Below are 21,955 nucleotides of genomic sequence, written 5' to 3' on the forward strand. Positions count from 1 at the left end.
CTCCGATTCGTTTTAAATTCATTTTGTTTGATTAGATTTGTTTGAAACTACAAAGTAGTAAATTTAAAATGAATCAGAGAAAACGTTTCTTCACTCAACGTGTAATTCAACTCTGGAATTCGTTGCCAGAGAGTGTGGTAAAGGCGGTTAGCTTGGCAGAGTTTAAAAAAGGTGTGGACGGCTTCCTAAAGGAAAAGTCCACAGACCATTATTAAATTGGACTTGGGGAAAATCCACTATTTCTGGGATAAGCAGCATAAAATGTTTTGTACTTTTTTGGGATCTTGCCAATTATTTGTGACCTGGATTGGCCACTGTTGGAAACAGGATGCTGGGCTTGATGGACCTATGGTCTGTCCCAGTATGGCAATACTTATGTACTTATTAAAGACATTCTGTCTTTCTGTGCCTATGAGAGAATCCATTCATAAATCACACCCCATTAAACCAGTTCATTAAAAGTCTGTACCAATTTTGCTTTGCAGCAAAACTTACACCACATTCAATCACAAAATAATTTCCCCTATTTTTGTTGAGAAAACACTAGTGTCCTAGTTGGGTTATATAAACTGTCATCTACCCAAACTCCCTCTGTACAGATTTTTCTCAGATACAGAAGTTGTAATGGCCTGTTCTGATTTGTGTGAATGTATCTCTTAGATAGATGACCTTTATTACTGCAGATGCCAACATGCAGGGAAGCTTACTGAAAAGTCTCAATCCCAGTTTTTTAACAGCCACATTGCAGGTGCTCCATGCACCCATGAATGCTGAGTCAGACAAATATATTGGCAAGAGAAAAGAAACTCTGGGTATGTGGGAAACGTGATTCAGTACAATTGTTGAACCACCCACTCTAATATAAGATCATTTTTTTAAAAATACCCATTTCAATCTGTCATAATTAGCATTTTCATATATAGGTACATAGTGTACTTACTTTTAAACACTAATTCTGTTCGTATATATCCATCTGCTGTATACTTCAGCACTTCAAAACCACATGCAGAAGCTGTGCAAGAACTAAGGGGACAACAGAAACATGATGGCAGACAGCCAAAAGGCCCATCCAGTCTGCCCTTCCTCAGCAACCACTAACTCTTCCTTCACCTAAGGCAGTGATGGTGAACCTTTCAGAGACCGAGTGCCCAAACAGCAACCCAAAATCTAATTATTTATCGCAAAGTGCCATTCCCCCTCCCCTCACCCTCGTCTCCCCTCCCCCTCGTCACCCCTTCACCTCCCTCCCTCGTCCCCCCCCACCTCCCTCCGAGTTCCAGGGTCCTCCCTCCCTCCGAGTTCCTGGGTCCTCTCTCCCTCCAAGTTCCAGGGTCCTTCCTACCTCCCTCCCTCCCTCCCTCCCTCCCTCCGAGTTCCAGGGTCCTCCCTCCCTCCGAGTTCCAGGGTCCCCCCTCCCTCCCAGTTCCACAGGATCCCCCCTCCCTCCCAGTTCCACAGGGTCCCCTCTCTCCCTCCCTCTGAGTTCCACAGGGTCCCCTCTCTCCCTCCCTCCGAGTTACTGTGGAGTAATGTGCAAGTGGGCAACTGAGAACTGTATATATATAATTTTCAAGTCAAGCAAGTGATATGTAAGGGCTGTTTTGGTCACTTCAGAAGGCTTAGCAAAAAGAAAAGGACATTGTGGAGAAGATACCTGCTCCTGAGCTGAAGAAACCACCTCCTGCTCACTTTCCGTGGTACTCAGCTCTCCCGCAGGTAGAGATGAACCCGCTACTGTTGCTTGGGGATCCGGAACAATCGACGTTCCCAGATCTGACGATTGATTCAGAGCCTCCTGATTCAGAGTCTCCTGGCATATTGACTCTACTCCACTTCCTTCCTGACCCATGACGCGACCCAGCCGGAGGAAGAGCAGCAGGCACTAGCCCCGCTCCCCGTAGTACAGCATAGGATGGCGCCGCTGGCCACACCAACCACCCACACGGCACGCACGCAGAGGAGCAGAGCAAATTGCGAGGCTGCCTGTGACTTTCCCCCCTCTCGGCGGCCCTGGCGACTGGGCGCGCATGCCAACAGAGAGGGCTCTGCGTGCCCTCTGTGGCATGCGTGCCATAGGTTCGCCATCACTGACCTAAGGGATCCCATGTGCCGGGAGGCCATTCCATGCTTCCACCAAACTTTCCGTGAAAGAGTATTTCCATAGATTCTTCCTAAGCATATTTCCTCTTATCTTCATCCTATGCCCTCTCAGTCCAGTTTCCCTTCATTTGAAAAACACTCACCTCCTGTACATTAATACCAAAGAGGTATTTAAACGTCTCTATCATATCCCCTCTCTCCCACCTCTCTTCCAGCATATACATTATATTGTTACTTAGTCCACAATAATTTGGTCAAGATACAAGGAAATTATAAACACAAATTCAAAAGAACTCTTTAAACAGTTCAATTATGAGGGTAGAGACCATTCCCTGCTAGCGGTTTCAGCTCCCTTCTGGTGTGACCGACTTCCTTTCGCCACCACTTTCTTTAGCAACTATAAACTGCCGCAGTTTATCTGGTTCAAAAAATACATAGTATACAGTATTCAAGGAAATAATACATCTACAGGCAAATTTCAATTTGAAAGTACCACCAAGGGAGAGAACCCGAGACCTAAGTCCCAGAAATTCCCTTCTCCTCCTCTGAGTAGTTTTTTACTGAGATCAGGAAAAATTTGTATTTTTGATCCAAAAAACTGGGTTGCGATATGTCTGAAGCAGTGGCGTAGCCAGACTGCCAATTTTGGGTGGGCCTGAACCCAAAGTGGGTGGGCACAAAATTTTCTCTGTACCCCTCCGCCCCCCAGCAAAATTTAGTCACACTCAGATGCATTTGTCACACAGGGTAAAGTGCTGCTTTTCAGTGCATCAGATTTCAGACAATTTATTTAATAGCCTAATCCTTTTCAGTGAGCTTTCAGAGGCCAAAACCTCCTGCCTCAGGTCAGTATAATGCTGTTACGGTATCCTCTCCTGACCTAAGGAAGGAAGTATTGGTCTCTGAAACTTTATTAACACCATATTACTTTATCCTAAATTAAAAATAAAATTATTTTCTTTACCTTTGTTGTATGGCCATTTACTTTTTCTCATTGTATTGCTCCCAGTCTCTAGATTCTGCTTTCCTTCGTTTTCGCTTAACTCTTCTGCCAGGGTTTCCTGGCCATTTGTCATTTTTCTCTCCTTTTTCTTTGCTTTCTTCAATATTTTTCTGCCTCTCTCTGTGTCCAGATTTAATTCATTCTTACTATCCATTCTTTAATTTCCTTCATCTACTTATGGCTTTTCATCTTTTTCTCACCCTTGTTCTCCCCATGCCCCTTCCTCTTATTCTCCAATCTTTCACTAATCCCCATGCAGCAGCTCTCTTCTTTCTCTTCCCATCCTTCCAGTGTCTCCCCTCTCTCTCCCCATCCTTCCAATAGTCTCCCCTCTTTCTTTCTGCATCCTTCCATCGTGTCACCTCTTTCTCCCTACCCTTCCATCCAGCGTCTTCCCTCTTTCTCTCCCCATCCTTCTACCCATCTACCCTCTCTCCTGATCTTTCCATCTAATGTCTCTCTCCCTCCTTCTAACCCGTGTCTATCTCTCTACCCTTTTCTGTTCAGTGTCCCTTCTCTCTCCACATCCTTCCAGTCTCTCCCCTTTTTCTCTGCATCCTTTCATCCATCTCCCCTCTTTCTCTCCCCATCCTTCCATCCAGTGTCTCTCTCCCCATCCTTCTGTCTGTTTTCCCTCTTTCTCTCCCCATCCTTCCATCTGTTTTCCCTCTTTCTCTGCCATCCTTCCATCTGTTTTCCCACTTTCTCTCCCTATCCTTCCGTTTTCCCTCTTTCTCTGCCATCCTTCCATCTGTTTTCCCTCTTTCTCTCCCTATCCTTCCGTTTTCCCTCTTTCTCTCCCCATCCTTCCATCTGTTTTCCCTTTCTCTGCCATCCTCCCATCTGTTTTCCCTCTTTCTCTCCCCATCCTTCCGTTTTCCCTCTTTCTCTGCCATCCTCCCATCTGTTTTCCCTCTTTCTCTCCCCATCCTTCCGTTTTCCCTCTTTCTCTGCCATCCTCCCATCTGTTTTCCCTCTTTCTCTCCCCAGCCTTCCGTTTTTCCTCTTTCTCCCCATCCTGCCATCCGTTTTCCCTCTCCCGATTCAGGCCCACCAGCCCCAGCTCCCATTGCCGGCCACTGCTGCTTTTCCTGATGAGCAGCAGGGCTGGCGCTACAAAAAGAAGAAGCGCTCAGCTGACTGAGCTGAGCGCCAACGCTACGAGAAAAAATGTTTTTAAAAAACGCGGCACCGCAGGCAGCCTCGAAGCATTGGCTGCTGGCTCTGCAGGCTCCTCCCGTCTCTTATGTCACTGCCCCTGGAAGAGTGGGTGGGCGGGCCAGAGCTGAAATTGGGTGGGCCTGGGTCTGAAATATAGTCTGAAAACATGATTTCTATCTGTCTCGAATGCAAAAGAAGCAAGGAGAGTCGTACGCTCTGTTATCGTCTCTAAAGATGTTTCTAATAATTGTGAGACATTCAATTCCGGAACTTCTGTTCGAGCTAAACTAGCTCCTGTAATATAAAAAGCTTTTATAATTGTAGGTATAGCTTCTTTAGGAATACCAAGCACTTCAAGGAAATATTTTTTCAGCATTTCCATAGGTGATATTAGAGGAGTCTTAGGGAAATTTAAAAATCTCAAGTTATTGCGCCTAAGTTGGTTATCAAAAAATTCAATTTTTCTATGAGTCAAATCTTTCTCAATTGTCATATTGGCAACAACAGTTTGTAAGTTCTTAATTTCTTGCAAATTTGACTCACATTTTCTTTCCTGCTCCTTCGCCCTCGATTCCATCGTTTGTTGAGATACTTTTAAATCCTTAACTTCAGAATTAAATGAGTTAGTTAATTGAAGTAGGGACGAATTGATAGTCTGAATCACTTCCCAGAGGGCTTCCAAAGTAACAGCTGACGGTCTACTCTTCACGCCGATTCCACTGAGTGAGACTTCCTGGGGGGAGGAGGGCAAGGAATCAATGCCTCCCGTCCTCTCACCAGATGACAAACCTCCCGGAGTTGAGTAGCCGATGGGGCTGCCGCTAACCTCCAAAGGATCCACTTGAGGTTCTCCCATTGACCCCATTTCACCGCTCGGTCTCGGCGGTGCAGCTTTGGTCATCTTAAAGTCATCAGACACAATCACCTCCAAGACCTGATCTTCTTTTGTACACAGAAGCACTTCACCCACTATACTGTACTGTTCCCTTGGATTCTTGTAACCCAAGTGCATGACCCTGCATTTCTTAGCATTAAATCTTAGTTGCCAATTTTTGGACCATTCTTCAAGCTTCATTAGATCCTTCCTCATGCCATCTATACCCTCAAGGGTGTCCACCCTATTACAGAGCTTGGTATCATCCGCAAAGAGACAAACCTTACCAGACAGTCCTTCCACAATGTCACTCACAAAGATGTTAAAAAGAGCTGGCCCAAAGACCGACCCCTGCGGTACGCCACTGATAACATCCTTTTCCTCAGAGCAAGCTCCATTTACCATTACCCTCTGTCTCCTCCCATTTAACCAGTTTTTAACCCAGTCAGTCATTTTAGGTCCCATACCGAGGGCACTCAGTTTAGTTATCAGTCACCTCTGTGGGACCGTGTCAAAGGCTTTGCTAAAATCCAAGTACACCACATCTAGCATCCCTCCCACATCCAACTGTTTGGTCACCCAGTCAAAAAAAATCAATCAGATTCGTCTGCCTCTAGCTCCCCCCCCCCCCCCCATGGGACTCTGGCACCTCTCTCCCTTCTCTCCTTCCCATCCAGCCCCCCCCCCCCCCCCCCATGGACCAGTACCTCTGCCCTTCCCTTCAGCTCAAGCCCTCTCCTCCTGCGAATCCACCTCCTCTGTCCCCTTTAGCTCCAGCCCCCTCCCTCCCGCAGGTCCAGCACCTCTGTCCCATTCAGCTCCAGTCCTGTCCCCCCCCGCACTGTCCCCCCTTGTGGGTCCTGTATTTTGTTTTCCTCCCCCTCCCCACTACATCTCTCTACCTTGAAGCAATAGGAGGAGCCCTATAGGCCTACTCTGGAGCCTTCCCCTGCTGGCTTCCGCCTTCTGATGTTACTTCCTGTTTTGAATTTATTTTTATAGTAAATTTAGTGTTCTCAAAAGGGGCTAGACTGACAGCACTGGAAAACGGAGTCCTCACTTTATCCACAGAAGAGGTGCAACACAGGCAGAAGCAGTGCAAGCTTGATTTAGGAGGGGGATGGGGAAGGAAAAAGGGAAAGAGGAGACAGAACCACCTTTCAGGGTGAAAAGGTAACATGATCTCTATGTCTGTGACAGTGGTGCAGCGAAGGGTGGGCCCGGGCTGGCACAGGCCCACCTGATTTGACCTCAGGTCAATTCAGAAGCGGCACAGCCATGATGTGACTGTCAGGGTCCCCAAGCTCTGCCAGCTGAAGACTCCTGGCATCTCTCCCTACTCTCCCTCCCTCCCAGGTAATTGGGGGTCTTTTAACTCATAAGAACATAAGTACTCCCAAATCCTGGTACCTTTTAAATCCTTCAGTTCTTAACTGGTAGTAAGCAGTGACTGTGTGCTGACCCCGAACCTTCCCTCTGACCCCAGCTTCCTGTTCACGGGACCAGGAACTGGAAGTTATGTGAGAATTATGGCTAAAGGCCAGAGTACAGCAGGTACAAGTCACTTCTCACTGTAGGCAAAGAGCTACAAGATGTAAAAGATACTGGAGGTTGGGGAATGGAGTTAAGAGATTCCTGATCACATGTGTGGGGGGGTTAGGTAGAAATGCTGGGTGAGTGGTGGGGTTCTCATGCCCACCCACTTTGGGTTCAGACCCGTCCCAAAATGGCTGACTACATCCCTCCGTGCCAGATCTGGACTCTGCTGACGTGCCAACAATGGTATCAGTGTAAAACTGAGAATGTAGATTCATTTTTTAAAGTAATGTGGTAACTGGATTTGAGCTACCAACCGCTTCACATAGGCTATCTTTTTAAGTTCCTATTGCTTTGTCTTCACTCCTAGTCCTTGACGGTCACCAATAAGTCAGGTTTTCAGGATACCCCTCATGAATATTCATGAAAGACATTTGGTGTACAATGGCGATAGTAGGCATGCAAATCTCTCTCATGATTATTCATGAGGGATATCCTGAAAACCTGATCCACTGGTGGACCTCGAGGACTGGGAGAGAAGACCAAGGCCCTGTTGGCTAAAGCCAAATTTGAACTGGTGAAATATCTTGAAACCCTGAACCAATTTCCTTCAGTCATCCATTTTCTCTTCCTCCCAGACTAATTTAATATGATTTCAGGCATTAAAACCTGCAGATACTGAAAATGGCATCAGCTAACTAAAGCCAAACTATATCAGTTTTCCATAATGAATAAAATAAAATAAATTGGATACCAAATGTCATATCATGTTATTTTTAACTTGCAAAAATACTGATCGCAAAAAACTTACTTTCATCATGCCATGATTCCATCTCTGATCTGCTCTACACAGTTCCTGCCATCTCACTCAGCTCTGTTTAACTTCTCTCCTAACCATGTTCCAATCAGGTGTGCCAAAGGAAAAGTCACCACTGCCTGAAACTCTGATCCAGAATAGCACATGGGCTGAGCTCTCAGCATCTCATGGAAAGAGGAACCAGATGTGGCTTTTAAATGTCCGGGTGCTCTTTCCTGACCACATGTGATCACACATGGCTCTGCTTCCTAACAGCAGTATGAGCCTCAGGAGGTGGAAATTAATGGCACTGTGCAGGGCATTAATACCTGGGCTGTGCTTTGTGCAGTACATGCTCTGCACACAGCATCTCCTCCATGTCCTTCCTCCCTATGAACCTCCTTCTTTGATTCCTTCCAGCTTCTGGAAGGGCTTTCAGCACTTCTTTAACTTTTCTTTTAACAATATGTGTCCTCTCCATATCTTCACTGACAGCTGTGTGGAGAATGTGGGTGCTGCATAACATTTTTTATTAATGTGGGCATGTCTTAGGCTTGATAAGGTGAGGAAACACTGCCTAAACAGTAGCAAAATCTTAAGTCTTCATGGTAACATAGGTTAGAGAGGTTGAAAGAAAAAGAAAAGGAAAAAGTTACACAAGCCTGACCTTTTCTTGACTACCTGTCTGTTCTCCCTAGGAGGAAGTTAAAAGACCCTCCTGCTCATTTTCGAAAGAGAAGTGCGCCCATCTTCTGACACAAATCGGGAGATGGGCACCCTTCTCTCAGGTGCGGCCAAATCAGCATAATCGAAAGGCAATTTTGGCCCCCCTCAACTGCAGTCCATCGCAGGAGCGGCGAACGTTTAAGGGAGCGTGTCAGAAGCGTAGCGAAGGCGGGACGGGGTGTGGTTAACACATGGCCGTCCTCGGACGATAATGGAAAAAAGAAGGGCGGCCCTGATGAGCATTTGGCCAACTTTACTTGGTCCATTTATTTTCAGGACTAAGCCTCAAAAAGGTGTCCAAACTGACCAGATGACCACCGGAGGGAATTGGAGATGACCTCCCCTTACTCCCCCAGTGGTCACCAACCCCCTCCCACCCTAAAAAAAAAAACAAATTAAAAACATTTTTTGCCAGCCTGAAATGTCATACCCAGCTCCATGACAGCAGTATGCAGGACCCTGGAGCAGTTTTAGTGGGTGCAGTGCACTTCAGGTAGGCGGACCCAGGCCCATCCCCCCGTTACACTTGTGGTGGTAAATGTGCGCCCTCCAAAACCCACCCGAAACCCACTGTACCCACATGTAGGTGCCCCCCTTCACCCGTAAGAGTAGTGGTGTACAATTGTGGGGAGTGAGTTTTTTTGGGGGGGATTTGGGGGGCTCTGCACCCAAGGGAAGGGAGCTATGTACCTGGTAGCAATTAATGAAGTCCACTGCAGTGCCCCCTAGGGTGCCCGGTTGGTGTCCTGGCATGTGAGGGGGACCAGTGCACTACAAATGCTGGTTCCTCCCACGACCAAATGGCTTGGATTTGGCCGGTTTTGAGATGGCCGGCCTCGGTTTCCATTATCAGCGAAAACCGAGGCTGGCCATCTCTAAGTCCAGCAATCTCAACATTTAGGTCGACCATCTCTAAGGTTGACCTAAATGTTGAGATTTGGCCGGCCCCGACTGTATTATCGAAACAAATGATGGCCGCCCATCTTGTTCGATAATACGGATGGCACTGCCCCTTCCCGGGGCCGTCCCCGGAGATGGGCGCCCTTAGATATGGGCGCCCCCGTTCGATTATGCCCCTCACTGTATACCAACCAGTTCTGCAACTGTGAAAAAAGAAAATGTCCAACAACCTCCTTTTACCATGCTGCGGTATGCACTAATACATGCTTGCCGCCAGGAGCAGCTCAAGACAGTCTGCTGCCTGAGGCAAGGGGATGGCTACAATCCACACCCCTCCCCTCAGTCTGGCATCCCCCCCTTCCTTCCCCAAATTTACCTTCTTTTCTGGCTTTCCAAAAGTCGAGGCGGCAGCGGTTCCCATACGCTGCCCTGCCACCAGCCCCGGCCTCTTCTTTCTACTGTAGCCCACGAAACAGGAAGTACATCATGGAGGCGGGCAGTAAGAGAAACGGGGTCAGCGACAGGGTAACATATGGGAACTGCTGCCGCCCTGACTTTTGGAAAGCAAGAAAAGGCAAATTTGGTGAGGGAGGGGGGGGGGGGTGCCAGAGCATGGCGGGCATAGGAGTGGATGCCACTCCAAAAGAGTGCTGCCTGTGGCCCCTGCCTCAGGTGGCCTAATGGTAGGGTCACCACTGCCTACCACAGCATAAAAGGGCTTACCGGGGACGGGTGCACCAAGGTGTCCCATGGTAAAATCCTGATGTCTGCACGCTACCTATGCACTAAAAATTTTATTTTATTTTTTGGCTGAGGGGGTGTGTCTGGGGGGTAAAGAGTGGATGTGTCTGTGCTAATCAGTTATCGCAGCCACATTGCTGTGTGCTGTGTGATTAGTGCATGAGCCCTAACTCCCCACAAAATGGGTGGTGATAAGACTGGATGCCGAAAACAGAAAATCGTCCATTTTCCAGCCATGGCAAAAAGTGGCCTCCCTGTGTGGGAGAGACCCGCATAAGGGCACGCTAAGGCCACGCTTTGCTGCAGCTTTGTAAAAGGGCCTCTTAGTGATTATTTTATTTATTTATTTGTTGCATTTGTACCCCACATTTTCCCACCTATTTGCAGGCTCAATGTGGCTTACATATTACCGTGAGGTGTAAGCCGCCTCTGGTGATGAAACAAATACAGAGTGATGTGGTAGAGAATGAGATGCATGTGTTACAGACACTTAATAGAATCGAGAGAAGAAGCTTCTGAAAACTGGTAATCACCTGGCTAACTGAATTGTGCCAGACTGATGCACCTCCAGGGGAGAAGGTGGATCAAATACAGTAAAAGAATTCAACAAAGCATTCTTAGTTGCCAAGGAGTGAAGGAAAAGATAAATTTCAGCTGAGGTCTATTGTACCTTCTGCTCTGGCCTTACTGCAAATCACCCCTCTCAGTTCCAGTCCTCCTCATTCATCTGTCAGACTAAAGACCAGATCTGGCTTCTCTCACTACACACCTGCTCTAAAGAAGCTTCACCGTCCTAACTTGTGCCCATCAATAATCATGACATCTCTTGGGCTTGCTCTTATTTTAGCAACACCAGAAACTGTGTCCATGATCAGAATTCTGTTTCCCTGCACATTCCATTTCTGATGAGGAAGAGAAGAAAAAAAAAGAAATAAGAGAAAGCTGAAGATACAGGGGAAAAGGAAAACAAACGTTTTGCAACAGAGAGCGAGAGAGGAGGAAGAAGAAAAGCATCAAGAAGAAGGGAAAAGAAAATAGGAAAGAGGGAAGGAGTGAGAAGAACCCTGCAAGAAGTGGAGAAAGAAAAGAGCACAAGAATTGAAAAAGAATAATTGCCTTTATTTTTTTTGGGGGGGGGGTGGGGCGGAGGAGGAAGAACAGAAGAAGAATTTTTTTGTCAGTGAATTTGTTCTCCTGTCAAATGAAAACAAATAAAATAAAATGTGTCTTACCGTATGTATCTGGACAATTTCTCTCTCCAGAGTGGGGCTGCTGGTGTCAATGGTGCCATTGGACGGCATCATGAAGAAAGGATTATCTTAAAAGCTTATATTATATTCAAAATAAGTAAAAACAACAAATAAAATGAAAACTATATATATATTTTAAAGCACCAGCTGGAAGATTTTCTTTCTCTGTATGCCCTGCTTTCTTTCCAAACTTCTTCGTTCTGACCTACAAAAAAAAAAAAAAGATGAAGAAGAAAATGAAATCAGGATGGTGGGATTCCCAACAAATTCAATTACTTCCAATGTCTTTCAAACTCAAGGCAACCAACACTCCTGAACATATCCATCACAGCACTGTTAGATCACCAATTCCTTTCCTTTCAGTTTTCAATAGTAAGACCGAAGAAAACATGGGGTGCAGCTTTATTAGTATGATTACGATTATTTATTTATTTTACAGGGCATATAAGTACATAAGTAATGCCACACTGGGAAAAGACCAAGGGTCCATTGAGCCCAGCATCCTATCCACAACAGCGGCCAATCCAGGCCAAGGGCACCTGGCAAGCTTCCCAAACGAACAAACATTCTGTACATGTTATTCCTGGAATTGTGGATTTTTCCCAAATCCATTTAGTAGTGGTTTATGGACTTGTCCTTTAGGAAACTGTGCGCAACTCAGGAAGCAATGGACAGTCAGACCCAGAGGAAGGGGAAAAGGAAATATTCCAGTCTAGATGAAGTAAAGGAACCGTTAGATTCAGCCTGGGAAGGAGAAAGATATTAAAAAAAGAAATTGGGAGGCTAAAGGGTGGACGTCACAGTGGTAGGGAAATGGTGACAATCTGACTCAGTATCAAAGGGGAGGCTATGGAGGAAACGGCTCAACAGAGACTGACGGAAAAAAGGATATCATACCCATATTGTTGATAGAAGGAGGCCCTGAAGACACAGTACAGGCAGAGGGGGTAAAGGGACAACAGAAAGTAAATGAACGTGGGCAGACAGGCTGAAGCATAGATCGCCCCTCAGACAAGGCTGTTTATAGAGGCTGCAAGCAGGCAAAGGAGGCGCTGCCTTTTCATTACAAAAATTGCCTTTTACAGACAGTACTATATGTTTGTTTTCTGTCTTCTGTCTGGATATTGAGGCCAATAAATTGTTTTAAGCGAACCTTGCACCCCCGCCCACCCCCCTTCAAAAAACGTCGTCTGCTTATTAACAGCAGCGCCCTTGTCTCTGCGCTTCCTTTCCTGCTTCCTCCTGATTCTGAGATTTCTTCTGTCCTTTATCCTGCAACATATTATCTCCGAGACGAAAAATGGCAAAAGGACACACATGAAAAGCCTGTGTACACCTAGCAATGACTCATACTCTCCCCCTGTCTCCTCTCGGCTGAATTTCCCTCTGGTGTCGCCTTCGCTAAAGGATACAGAACATGGCGGGTTTTGACACAGAGCCAGAAACACATTTTTGTCCTCTTTTTTTTTTTTCTTTCACCTCTCCTTTATTTTCCTTTTCTTCCACCCCTCAACACCATTCCTCGATTACCCCCACTTAAATTCCCCAATGATAAAGATATAATCAACAGCAACATCAATGCGCTGATGTTATTAGTTTCATTAGATGTATACATATATATATTTACTATAAATGAATAATTGCTTCTTTGGTTTGCTTTTGTTTGCGGTACTTTTGGTTCTGGGGCTGGGGAGGTCTGGGGGCAGATGAGCTTAGTGCAAACCCCTCCCAAGCTCAGTGTTACGAGTGCTCTTTGCAGGAATCCGCCGGCCCGCAACGCCGCTCCCTCCTCACAGTGGGGAGAACTAAAGGCAGCGGGTGGGCGGGAATTCTGCTCAGGGCCCCGCGCGACCGCTCACCCCGCCAAAAACAAACCACCACCGCCCCCCCCCCTCTCAAAATAATTTCACTTTAGAAAAAGCAAAGTAATAAAAGAACAAAAAGAAAATGTCCGCACTGCAGTGATTTGACTGTTTTTGATTGCTTTCTTTTACGCGTAAGAGCCGTCTTGTGACATTCCTCTTGTCTCTCCATCCTACTGCTGCGCTGCGTGCTTCTTACTCCGCGGGAATGTATTATGTGGGGGGCAAATGTTGGGAGGGCCAAAAATGCGTGCAAGAAATTATTTGCTTATGTTCACTCAAAAGCCCAGACATCAGAGATATTCACTATGTTATGCATTCACTATGTTATGTATCATAGACACACAAAACGCGAGACACACACATACAGGCCCTAACGCACATATAGACATTCGTTCTAACAAAACGTATGACACACACACAGGCCTAGCACACATTCGTTCTACTACATAGCACATCCCACTCTCACAAGCACACTCACATCCATACATTCTCTCAGAAATATACACACAAGTAGGCAGGTTCTCACGCAACTAATCATTTTAGCATCTGGAGATGGAAATAACAAGAGGTGAAACATCCATTGAACATACAACTACTGGAAACTGACCACCACATGAAATATTTACTGTACACATTTTATATTGATATTTGAGTGTACTGAAATAAATATGAATATATAGAAACCAAAATGTAAAAGTGACATCTTTTTATTGGCCTTACATTTCTTGACTAGCTGTGGGCAGCGAATCTAGTATTGCCTTCCTTTGCTCTGCTGATCTAATAATCTCTCAGGAAAGCTAGTAAAAAATGTATTAAACTAGTCCAATAAATTATTAATCTTTATTGTGGTGCATTCAAGTGGTCTAACCAGAATGCTTTAATGCAGTGCAAAATTCAAAATGTCACCCAGTTGTTCTTAAGTTTTGAGGAATTTACGGGGAAAAGGCACAGCTGCCCCGCCCACACGCCTAAAATCTCAGCAATCAGTATCAGCTTGGCGCTCCAAGACCCCTCGCGCCGGCCAGGACTGCTGCATAGCAGCCCCTGGCTGCCACGCCCACCCCCTCAGACACGCGGCCACAGTTCTCCTTCGCCCCCTCCTCTTCCCGCGCATTCAGGGCAGGGCCAGCCTGTCACAGAAGGTTGAACACCTGTTGCTATGGAAAATTCTGCCCGCATTAGCCATGGGGGTAGGATGTCCTTGGCAAAACTTTTTCTTTTCTACAGCTTTCCATTTGCAGTACATTTCTTGTTTCTTGCATCTTTTGCACCTCAAACAGCTGTGAAGTCATTTCACTTGCCCAATGCACAGGTTTTTTTGTTTTGTTTTGTTTAATCATATTGAAAATGGGCTTCTTTCTGTCAGTCTGCATAAGGTAAATGAATATCCATGATATATCTTTATTTGGAAACCTTATAGCTCCATTTGAAAGCACATTTTTTTAGGTCACCCACTCCCCCCTTTAAAAAAATACAGGAACAATATGGTGTGGGTAGTATCCTGAAAGTTCTGTCCTTCTTCTGTTTGCCCTCTCAAGCTTTTCCGCTCTCGTTCCTTCTTTTTATTTTTTTTTTGTCTCATTCATTCTAAATCGCCATAAGAAAAATGTATTAGTAAAATATGGGTTTTAGTAAAAACATTTTTACAAATCCAGGCATTAAATTATTTCAAGAAGTAACAAAGTAATATAATAAAAGCTTTTTGCAATGTATAGGGAAGGCAGAGCCTGAAATGCTCAGGCTGTTTTTCTCCTAATAAATCAGCTTAAAAAAAAAAAGAGAATGTTCAGGCAGAGCTATAATGTCCACTTCTACAGTACATATTACCGTTTAAGGACTATTAGGATGTTATTTCTGGGCCAATCTGATTAAACATAACCACTTAATTCAAGAAACACGGAGACCGCAAAGAATTTCCAAAACAGGATTTTCCAAAAGCACTGCTGTTTACAGATTCATTATCATCTTATTTTTCAAAGATTATGTTGTTATTTGAAGCTGATCCAACATTTTCCTTCATAAAACCTCTTACCTCTCTTAAGAAAAGATGTCTTCAACATTTGAGCAACACACACAATTTTGTTCTTTAAACACCCTATTATTTTTAACAGATGTTCATTAAGCTCCTTTTCATGCCAGCAAACCCACGTTGTGTAAACGTTGGCTACATGATAACAGAACGATTTAGTTAAATAACTGGTGGGGTTCAGAAATACCCCCCCCCCCCCTTGCACTGTGCACCTAAACTAACAGGGGTGTCTGTACACCACCACAACTTATTAAAGCAGATCTGTTTGGTTTAGGTAAACAACAATAACAGAAACACAATCGAGCTGTCTATGCAAAGACGTTGCACATAAAATCGCTGATGCTAATTATCTTACCAACTGTAGATCTCCTTGTTTCCCAGGATAGCAACCAAGGAGCTTGCCTTTTCAGAAAATGATTTCTCAGCCCTGGTCTGGAAAAGAACTACAGTAAGTATCTATCAAACAGCTACAGAGTCCTCAAGGGCCCGTCAGAGCTCAGTTGTCTAAGGTGGCAATTACTAACTCCCGAAGCCAGCATTTAAAGAAAGCTTTGGTCTGACAGCACACCAGCACCTACATAAACTTATTCAGACTCACTGCTTACACATCACCGCACTGCACCGCAGCTTAAAATAGGGAGAACACTTATCTCTTACTCATGGATTTAAGAACACAGTGACCCTTACAGACTGTTTCAAAAAGGCATGGAGAGGACATACAGCCCCCACCTCGTCTAACCTGTATGGGATGATCTGCAAAGCAGCAGAGGCGTTGGAAATAGGTTTCTTGTGATGAGGCATACTGCTGACAAACCAGGAGCTAATAGTATAACTTCCCCACTCCTACCATCAAGATGCTTCACACTGATGCTGCAAAGACAACTTTTCACAGAAAGTTATGCTGCAAAGACAACTTTTCATGCGAAGTTACTTTGCTTTGGAGCCATCTTGGTCAGTACATCAGATTACAAGGGTACACTACAGAAGCAGGTACACCTTAGGGCAGGGAGAAATACTATGATCGTGTGTGTGTGTGTGTGTACACCTCCATAGCTTCCACTATTACAGTAAATGCTTTCATATTGCTGTGGCCACTATGATGAGAAAGTTACTTTCCTTTTCAAGCAACAAAGGTTCGGAGCAAGCTGCATCAATTTCTCTCACCAACTCTGCCAAATGCTGAAAGAGGAAACACACGGTTGGGGGAGGGGGCAGATCTAGAGATGACAGGAGGGAGAGACAATACACCTCCACTTAAATCATACCAGACGTCACAGGAAGTGGTATCATTTGATTTCCCAGTACTCACAATTTTCATCTTTCTTTTACTTCCTGGCCTTCGTTAAACAGTAAAATAGAATTTTTGAATTTGTTGGTTACATATTCAGCTTATCATTTAAAGTTTAGGCGTGAAAAAAAGTTCAAAACTCTAAGGATTTAGTCTAGAGCACACCAATAAAAGACGTTATCTGTTTTATTTCACTCCTCTGCAACCATTTGAAATATCGTCCTTAGTTTTATAATATGTGAATGATAAGATTTCTCGAATACATACCGTTGCAGTCAATTTTAGCGGTATACACTTAAGACTGTCTCACAATATAAACGAAACAAAACCCGGCGAAACAGTGCTCACTGCAAACCTCACTGCATGTATTTAACCCCAGAATAGCGCATAATTGGAGCAGTGGCAGAGGCTATGCATATCTCCCCTTATGTGTCACCTATATTGTCTGCATGTCAGGCTTCTCTGTGGACAGTGTATTTGAAGGGGAAAAAAGCTCCCATTAGGACGCCTTGAACTGAGTAACAGGAATGGGTACAGAGACACTGAAAGCACGTTTCCCTCTGTTAACACAAAACGGGGAGGTCAGCTCCACTTCTCATGGTGAAGAGCTCACTGACTTTTGTAAAATGAGCAATGTTGGTTGAAATAAGCTGCCTACGTCTTTCCACCCCCCCCCCCCCCCCCCCCCCCGTTCTCCGTTTTATGCTGGGATTTTCACTGCAAAATGGAAAGGAACTGTTACAGTTCTATCAATGCTAGAACGGAAGAACCCCCATCATTAAAAAAAACAAAAACTTTAGAAATGAAGGCTCTTCCAGGTTCGTGTATTTTTTTTGTAACATGCGGATAAATATATTTTTGAATAAGGGCATTTAGGAGGCTGTTGGCAAATAATTTATACTATTAACAGTATAGTGTAAATAGTTTTACATAATGGAAGTATATTGGTGCTTTGGTGAAAGATTAGTTGCACAGAGGATGGATGCTTTGGTGTGAGGGGAGACTTTGCAGTTTCATATAGAATCTAGATGTTTTGATGTAAGCTGGATGAGTCTACAGTATCTGGGTAAGTTGTGTATAGTTTTCAGATGGTCCTCCAGTACCTCTAGTCAAGTTTCCAGGATATCCTGTATGGGGTAGAGCTATATGTACTGTCTCCACTGTAGGTCATTTATAGTCATTGTCGATATCCTCAAAGTCAGATAGGTTTGAGATTCTCAAGGGCTGGACTGAAAACCCCTGACATAGTATATAGGGGTTGTGGTAAAAATTGGATATGAGAGTTGCAGTATGTAGGTCTGCCGATATTTTATACTACTTTGGTGTGAACATCTGAATCTTGCCTTGGGTACTACTACCTTGATGGAAAGGAGGTTTTAAATAAAGATGATAATGTTTTATTTACCAGCAATGTGGTTTTGTTGTAAAACATGTCATTAAAACATCAGGGGGGGGGGGAAAGAGTGTGTGTGTGTGGGGGGGGGAATGGTGCTATTTTTGCATTGCAGCAAAACAGGCAATTTTACTTTTATTAAATGGGTTCAAGTTACTAGAAGGGGAATATGAATAAAGTACATTCTACCGAAAAGTAAAAGACAAACCAACAAAATTCTGTGGGCCACAGACCAGCTGCACACACCCTGTTCTCCCATTCAAAGATGCCAGCATAAAGGCAGGAATGAGGAGGTAAGAGGTGGCCTGGCTACACATAAGAATAGTCATACTGAGTCAGACCAATGGTCCGTCTAACCCAGTATCCTGCTTCCAGCTGTGGCCAATCCAGGTCACAAGTACCTGGCAGAAACCCAGATAGTAGCAACATATCACAGCCAGCTACAGATCCATTCAATTCGGCAGGTTCTAGATTTTAAAGGGCACAAACCCCATTTACTTAAAATGTCTTTATCATTTATTAAAATAATTAGTAAGTCAAATAATTTATATCACTTCCTCTAGATTTGTGCAGAGGTGTTTGAGAAGACCTTTATATGTAAGATCCCTATAGGCCAGGCGTTATCTCCCCATAACACTCAACACATTAGACCCCTACAGCAGTTGCTCTGTGGCCTCTTTGGTATAATGGGGACTGGCATTTATTCAAGTTTTGCACCTATTTTCAAACACTTTGGTTTCTATCTCCTGATTCCCAATCCATGTTTTCTCAAGACAATGCAGAGAGGAAAATTAGCCTGCAATTTCCTTTCTCGATTTCCTCTGCTCTGAAAGGACAGGCACTGCAGCCTGGCTGCAAAGACTCTGTCTCCATGATAAATTCGGCTCAGTGTGGAAAATGGACGCTGTTGCGAGCCAGCACAGAGCGGAAACAGTCGCAGTTTGAACTGTGCACATTTCTTTACAGTCGGGGCGCATTTCAGAAGCAACACCGGATTTGGGGGGGAGGGGGGGGAGACAGAATGACAGACAAGACGATATGCGTCTGATGGCACTTGCGCAGAAATGCGCCTCCGTGGTAGTTCTGATGCCAGCTTGCTATGCAGTGCCCCACTCCCCTCTTGTCTCTTCTGCCTCTCCAAATGTTCTGTCTGTAAGTCCTGGCTGTAACAATGTAGACAGACCCTTGCAGGAAGCTGCGAAAAGGCAAGCCTGCAGTAATGGGCGAGAATGCACTGAATACGTTGATGCAACTGAGCTAAAAGTACAGTGTCACAGATCTCTGTGTGTGTGTGGGGGGGGGGGGGGGGCAGAGTTGAAAAGTGGGGTATGGTCTGTAGAAGTGTGCCGAGGCAAGCCCACCTAAGCAAATCGCACAGATTCAGGGGACACCTCAACAGTACTGCTCGCACTTTGCAGAGCCAGCCTCCCTTGCACTGTTATTGGTTTCGTGATTCAGAAGGCAAGAGACAGGTTGGCTACAGCCTCCATTCCACTCCACTCCTGCATTATAGAGCACTGCCTGCCTTTCCTTACATGCCCTTCACGGGAGAGGCGTTCAAGGACATGTCTACACTCCACCCTGCTAATAATCCGAATCAGAGGGGGGAATTACAACCTGCAGGGAAAGGTCTCTGTCGTCCTTACAAAAACAGAGCTTCTCGACGCTGCATTTCGGAGGAATGAGCGGAATCGTGTTAAAAAAAAAAAAAAAACCCTACCTAAGGGCTTTCGGCACATTCCACCCCTTTCCTTTTCTCTTTCCCTCCCCCCAACAATCCCACACATACATCACCTCTTCTGCCTTACCACAGAGCTCATAAACAGACGTGTGTCTCCTTCCCTCTTTCCGAAAAGAAAAATCAAGGAGAATTCCATTTATAGGAGAAAATTTATGGGGAAAACCACGGGTTTTCCGTTCAGGGCTTTTAACTGTTACTATACTGCTGACCTCCACTTTCTCGCCCCAGACCCCTGTTCTGCATTTTTATTATTATTATTATTATTTTAATTCAAGCAATTGTAATGAACTGTAGAAAACAATGGTTGCACTGAAAATATTTAGGGAAAAATACGTTAACAGGCGTTAACACCTTCTGTTATCTTCATCTATAGCTAAAGAGGGTTATGCCTTGCATAAACCAATGACATGCACAGTCCTAGATACAGACGTACCACACACACACATGTCTGAAAACACATTGCACACAAAACAAATACACGCCCATACATACACATAGATAAACATGTACATTCTGTACACAAATCCAAATACACCCACATATATATCGCCACAGCTGGTTAAAAAAAATCCTGCTGCGAGCATCAAGCCACCAGGATTGTTAAACACCTCCTAGTCTGTATAGAAATAAGCACACTGCAGACAAATATTCACTGTATCCGTCCAAACACAGACATACACCCCCTCATTCCTAGCGATTAAATGGAACGGTTATCCTCCTCAGTTCTACCTACACTAACCACCCTTCCCCATTATTAGTCCAAAATGGACTGCGAAAATATAACAGAAACGTACAATACCCCCCCCCCCTTCATCTCTATACGCCTCCTTAAAATAAACACAGAAGCAAGGGGCCTGAAATTCTGCATGCAACATACCCCAAACTTTTGCAGCGGCAATTCTCTCTCTCTCCCCCCCCCCCCCCCCCCCTCAGAAGACCCATCCCGCATCCTCAGGAAGGACAGTATTCGCGGCAGCAATGAGTTGGGCACTGACACTCTGACCCTCTGAGGCTCCAATGATCCTGTCTAATGCCCTCCCCGTGCTCCTAGGCTCAGCAGGGCCGGCATTAGGGGGTACAGACAGGACAACATCCCGATTCCCTGGCCCCCATGCCAGAGGGACTCAAGTGTACCTGAATATGAAAGAAGCACACCCTGCTGGTGTGTTTTGGGGCTTCCTCCCAAATTTTTGCCCTTGGCCCCAGCATATTTTCAATATATTGTTTTCTCTGTTTTATATTTAACATCACCCCTGGGGTCAGGGATATCCTGAAGGCGTAAGCCTGTCCAGGTCTGGCTCCCCGCCTCTCTCTTCCTATAACACCATCCATTCTGCTGTGTGTGTGTGTGTGGAGAAAGGAGGAGAGCGATTCCTGCTTCACTTTGAGACCCCCTCCCAAGCTTTCTACCATTTTGTGGCTTCCTTTCGCTAAGATTTTTTTTGCGCTCTGAACTCATGTGGCCCAGCCTTTTTTTCAGGCATTCAAATATAACCAAAGAACTTTCAATGTGTAATGCAGTAAACACACATCCAGCAGTTCAGAAAAACTTAAGAGGCGCCTACAAAAGATGATCTGCGTGTAGACATAAAAATATGAGGACTGCGGCTAAGGATATTCGCTCCCCGCCCTCGTCTGCCAGGCGATCATGCCAGACCCTGTGCCCGATGATCGTATTAAGAGTTCAACCAGTCCACGGCCTCCTCTAGCTCCAGCCACCATACCCCCAGGGACAGCTGCTGTCTCAAGTTCAAGTACATGCATGTAACAAGAAGGGGAGGGGAGGGGGGCTCTGCATATAGACGAAATCAAACAGCTTCACCCCAGAATATGTTTGCAAAATAATAGAACACGGAAGGGCACTATGTGCAAGAGTGGATATATAACGTCAGAATAGAGATAGGCACCGTTCTCTCTAAGCATGCAGAATTAGGAGAGCGGGAGAAAAAAAAAGCACCACTGCAAGCGGGGTTTTTTTTTTCTGCAACCATGACGGATACTAGGCTTTCCCGTCCATGCCCAGCCCCCCACCCAGACCTGTGCATGGATCGGAACCGGGGAGGTAGCCCCCTCCCTCCGATCTGAAGGGCTAGAGATCGTGCCAGGCGGCAGAGTTTGGGAGAAGCGCTAATTACCCTCTGCCGGTCCCAGGCCTGCACCTTTTGGACAATGTAAATCTCCCGGGGTCTTCTCTTTTCTTCTGTCGCCTTCACTTCGCTTCTCCTCCTCTCTCTCTTCCCCTGTTCTCCACCTTCCTCTCCTCCTTTCCTTTCCTTTCCTTCTCCCCGGCCGGCGAGGCCTCCTCCAGCAGCTCCGCTCGCACTGCACTGCGCTGCGCTGCACCCAGCCGCGGACAGGCAGAAACCGGCGCCTGGCAGGTCCTAGCGCCCTCCAGACTAAGGGATTCCCCTGCACAAAATACCGGCGCAGACACAAACCCACGCTAACCTTTGCTAACTAGGGAGTCCTTTTACTAAGCTGCGGTAAAAGGGGGCCTGCACTAGCAGTGTGTGTTTTTGACGCACGCTGAGGCCCCCTTTTACCGCAGCTGC

General features: G+C 45.5%; 1 protein-coding gene across 1 annotated transcript in view; it reads right to left on the reverse strand.

Annotated features, from left to right (window-relative positions):
• DNMT3A (DNA methyltransferase 3 alpha) overlaps positions 1-21,656 on the reverse strand; it is an 806,037-nt gene extending 784,381 nt beyond the window's left edge. Inside the window, exons 1-2 of the mRNA XM_030198633.1 lie at positions 21,539-21,656; positions 11,070-11,292 (exon numbers count right to left, since the gene is read on the reverse strand). Coding sequence (XP_030054493.1) covers positions 11,070-11,141 — 72 coding nt within the window. The 5' untranslated portion in view covers positions 11,142-11,292; positions 21,539-21,656. The remainder of the gene's footprint in view (positions 1-11,069; positions 11,293-21,538) is intronic.
• Positions 21,657-21,955: the final 299 nt, after the last annotated feature.

Source organism: Microcaecilia unicolor, chromosome 3 (genome assembly GCF_901765095.1).
Source record: "Microcaecilia unicolor chromosome 3, aMicUni1.1, whole genome shotgun sequence".
NCBI classification, from domain to species: Eukaryota; Metazoa; Chordata; class Amphibia; order Gymnophiona; family Siphonopidae; genus Microcaecilia; species Microcaecilia unicolor.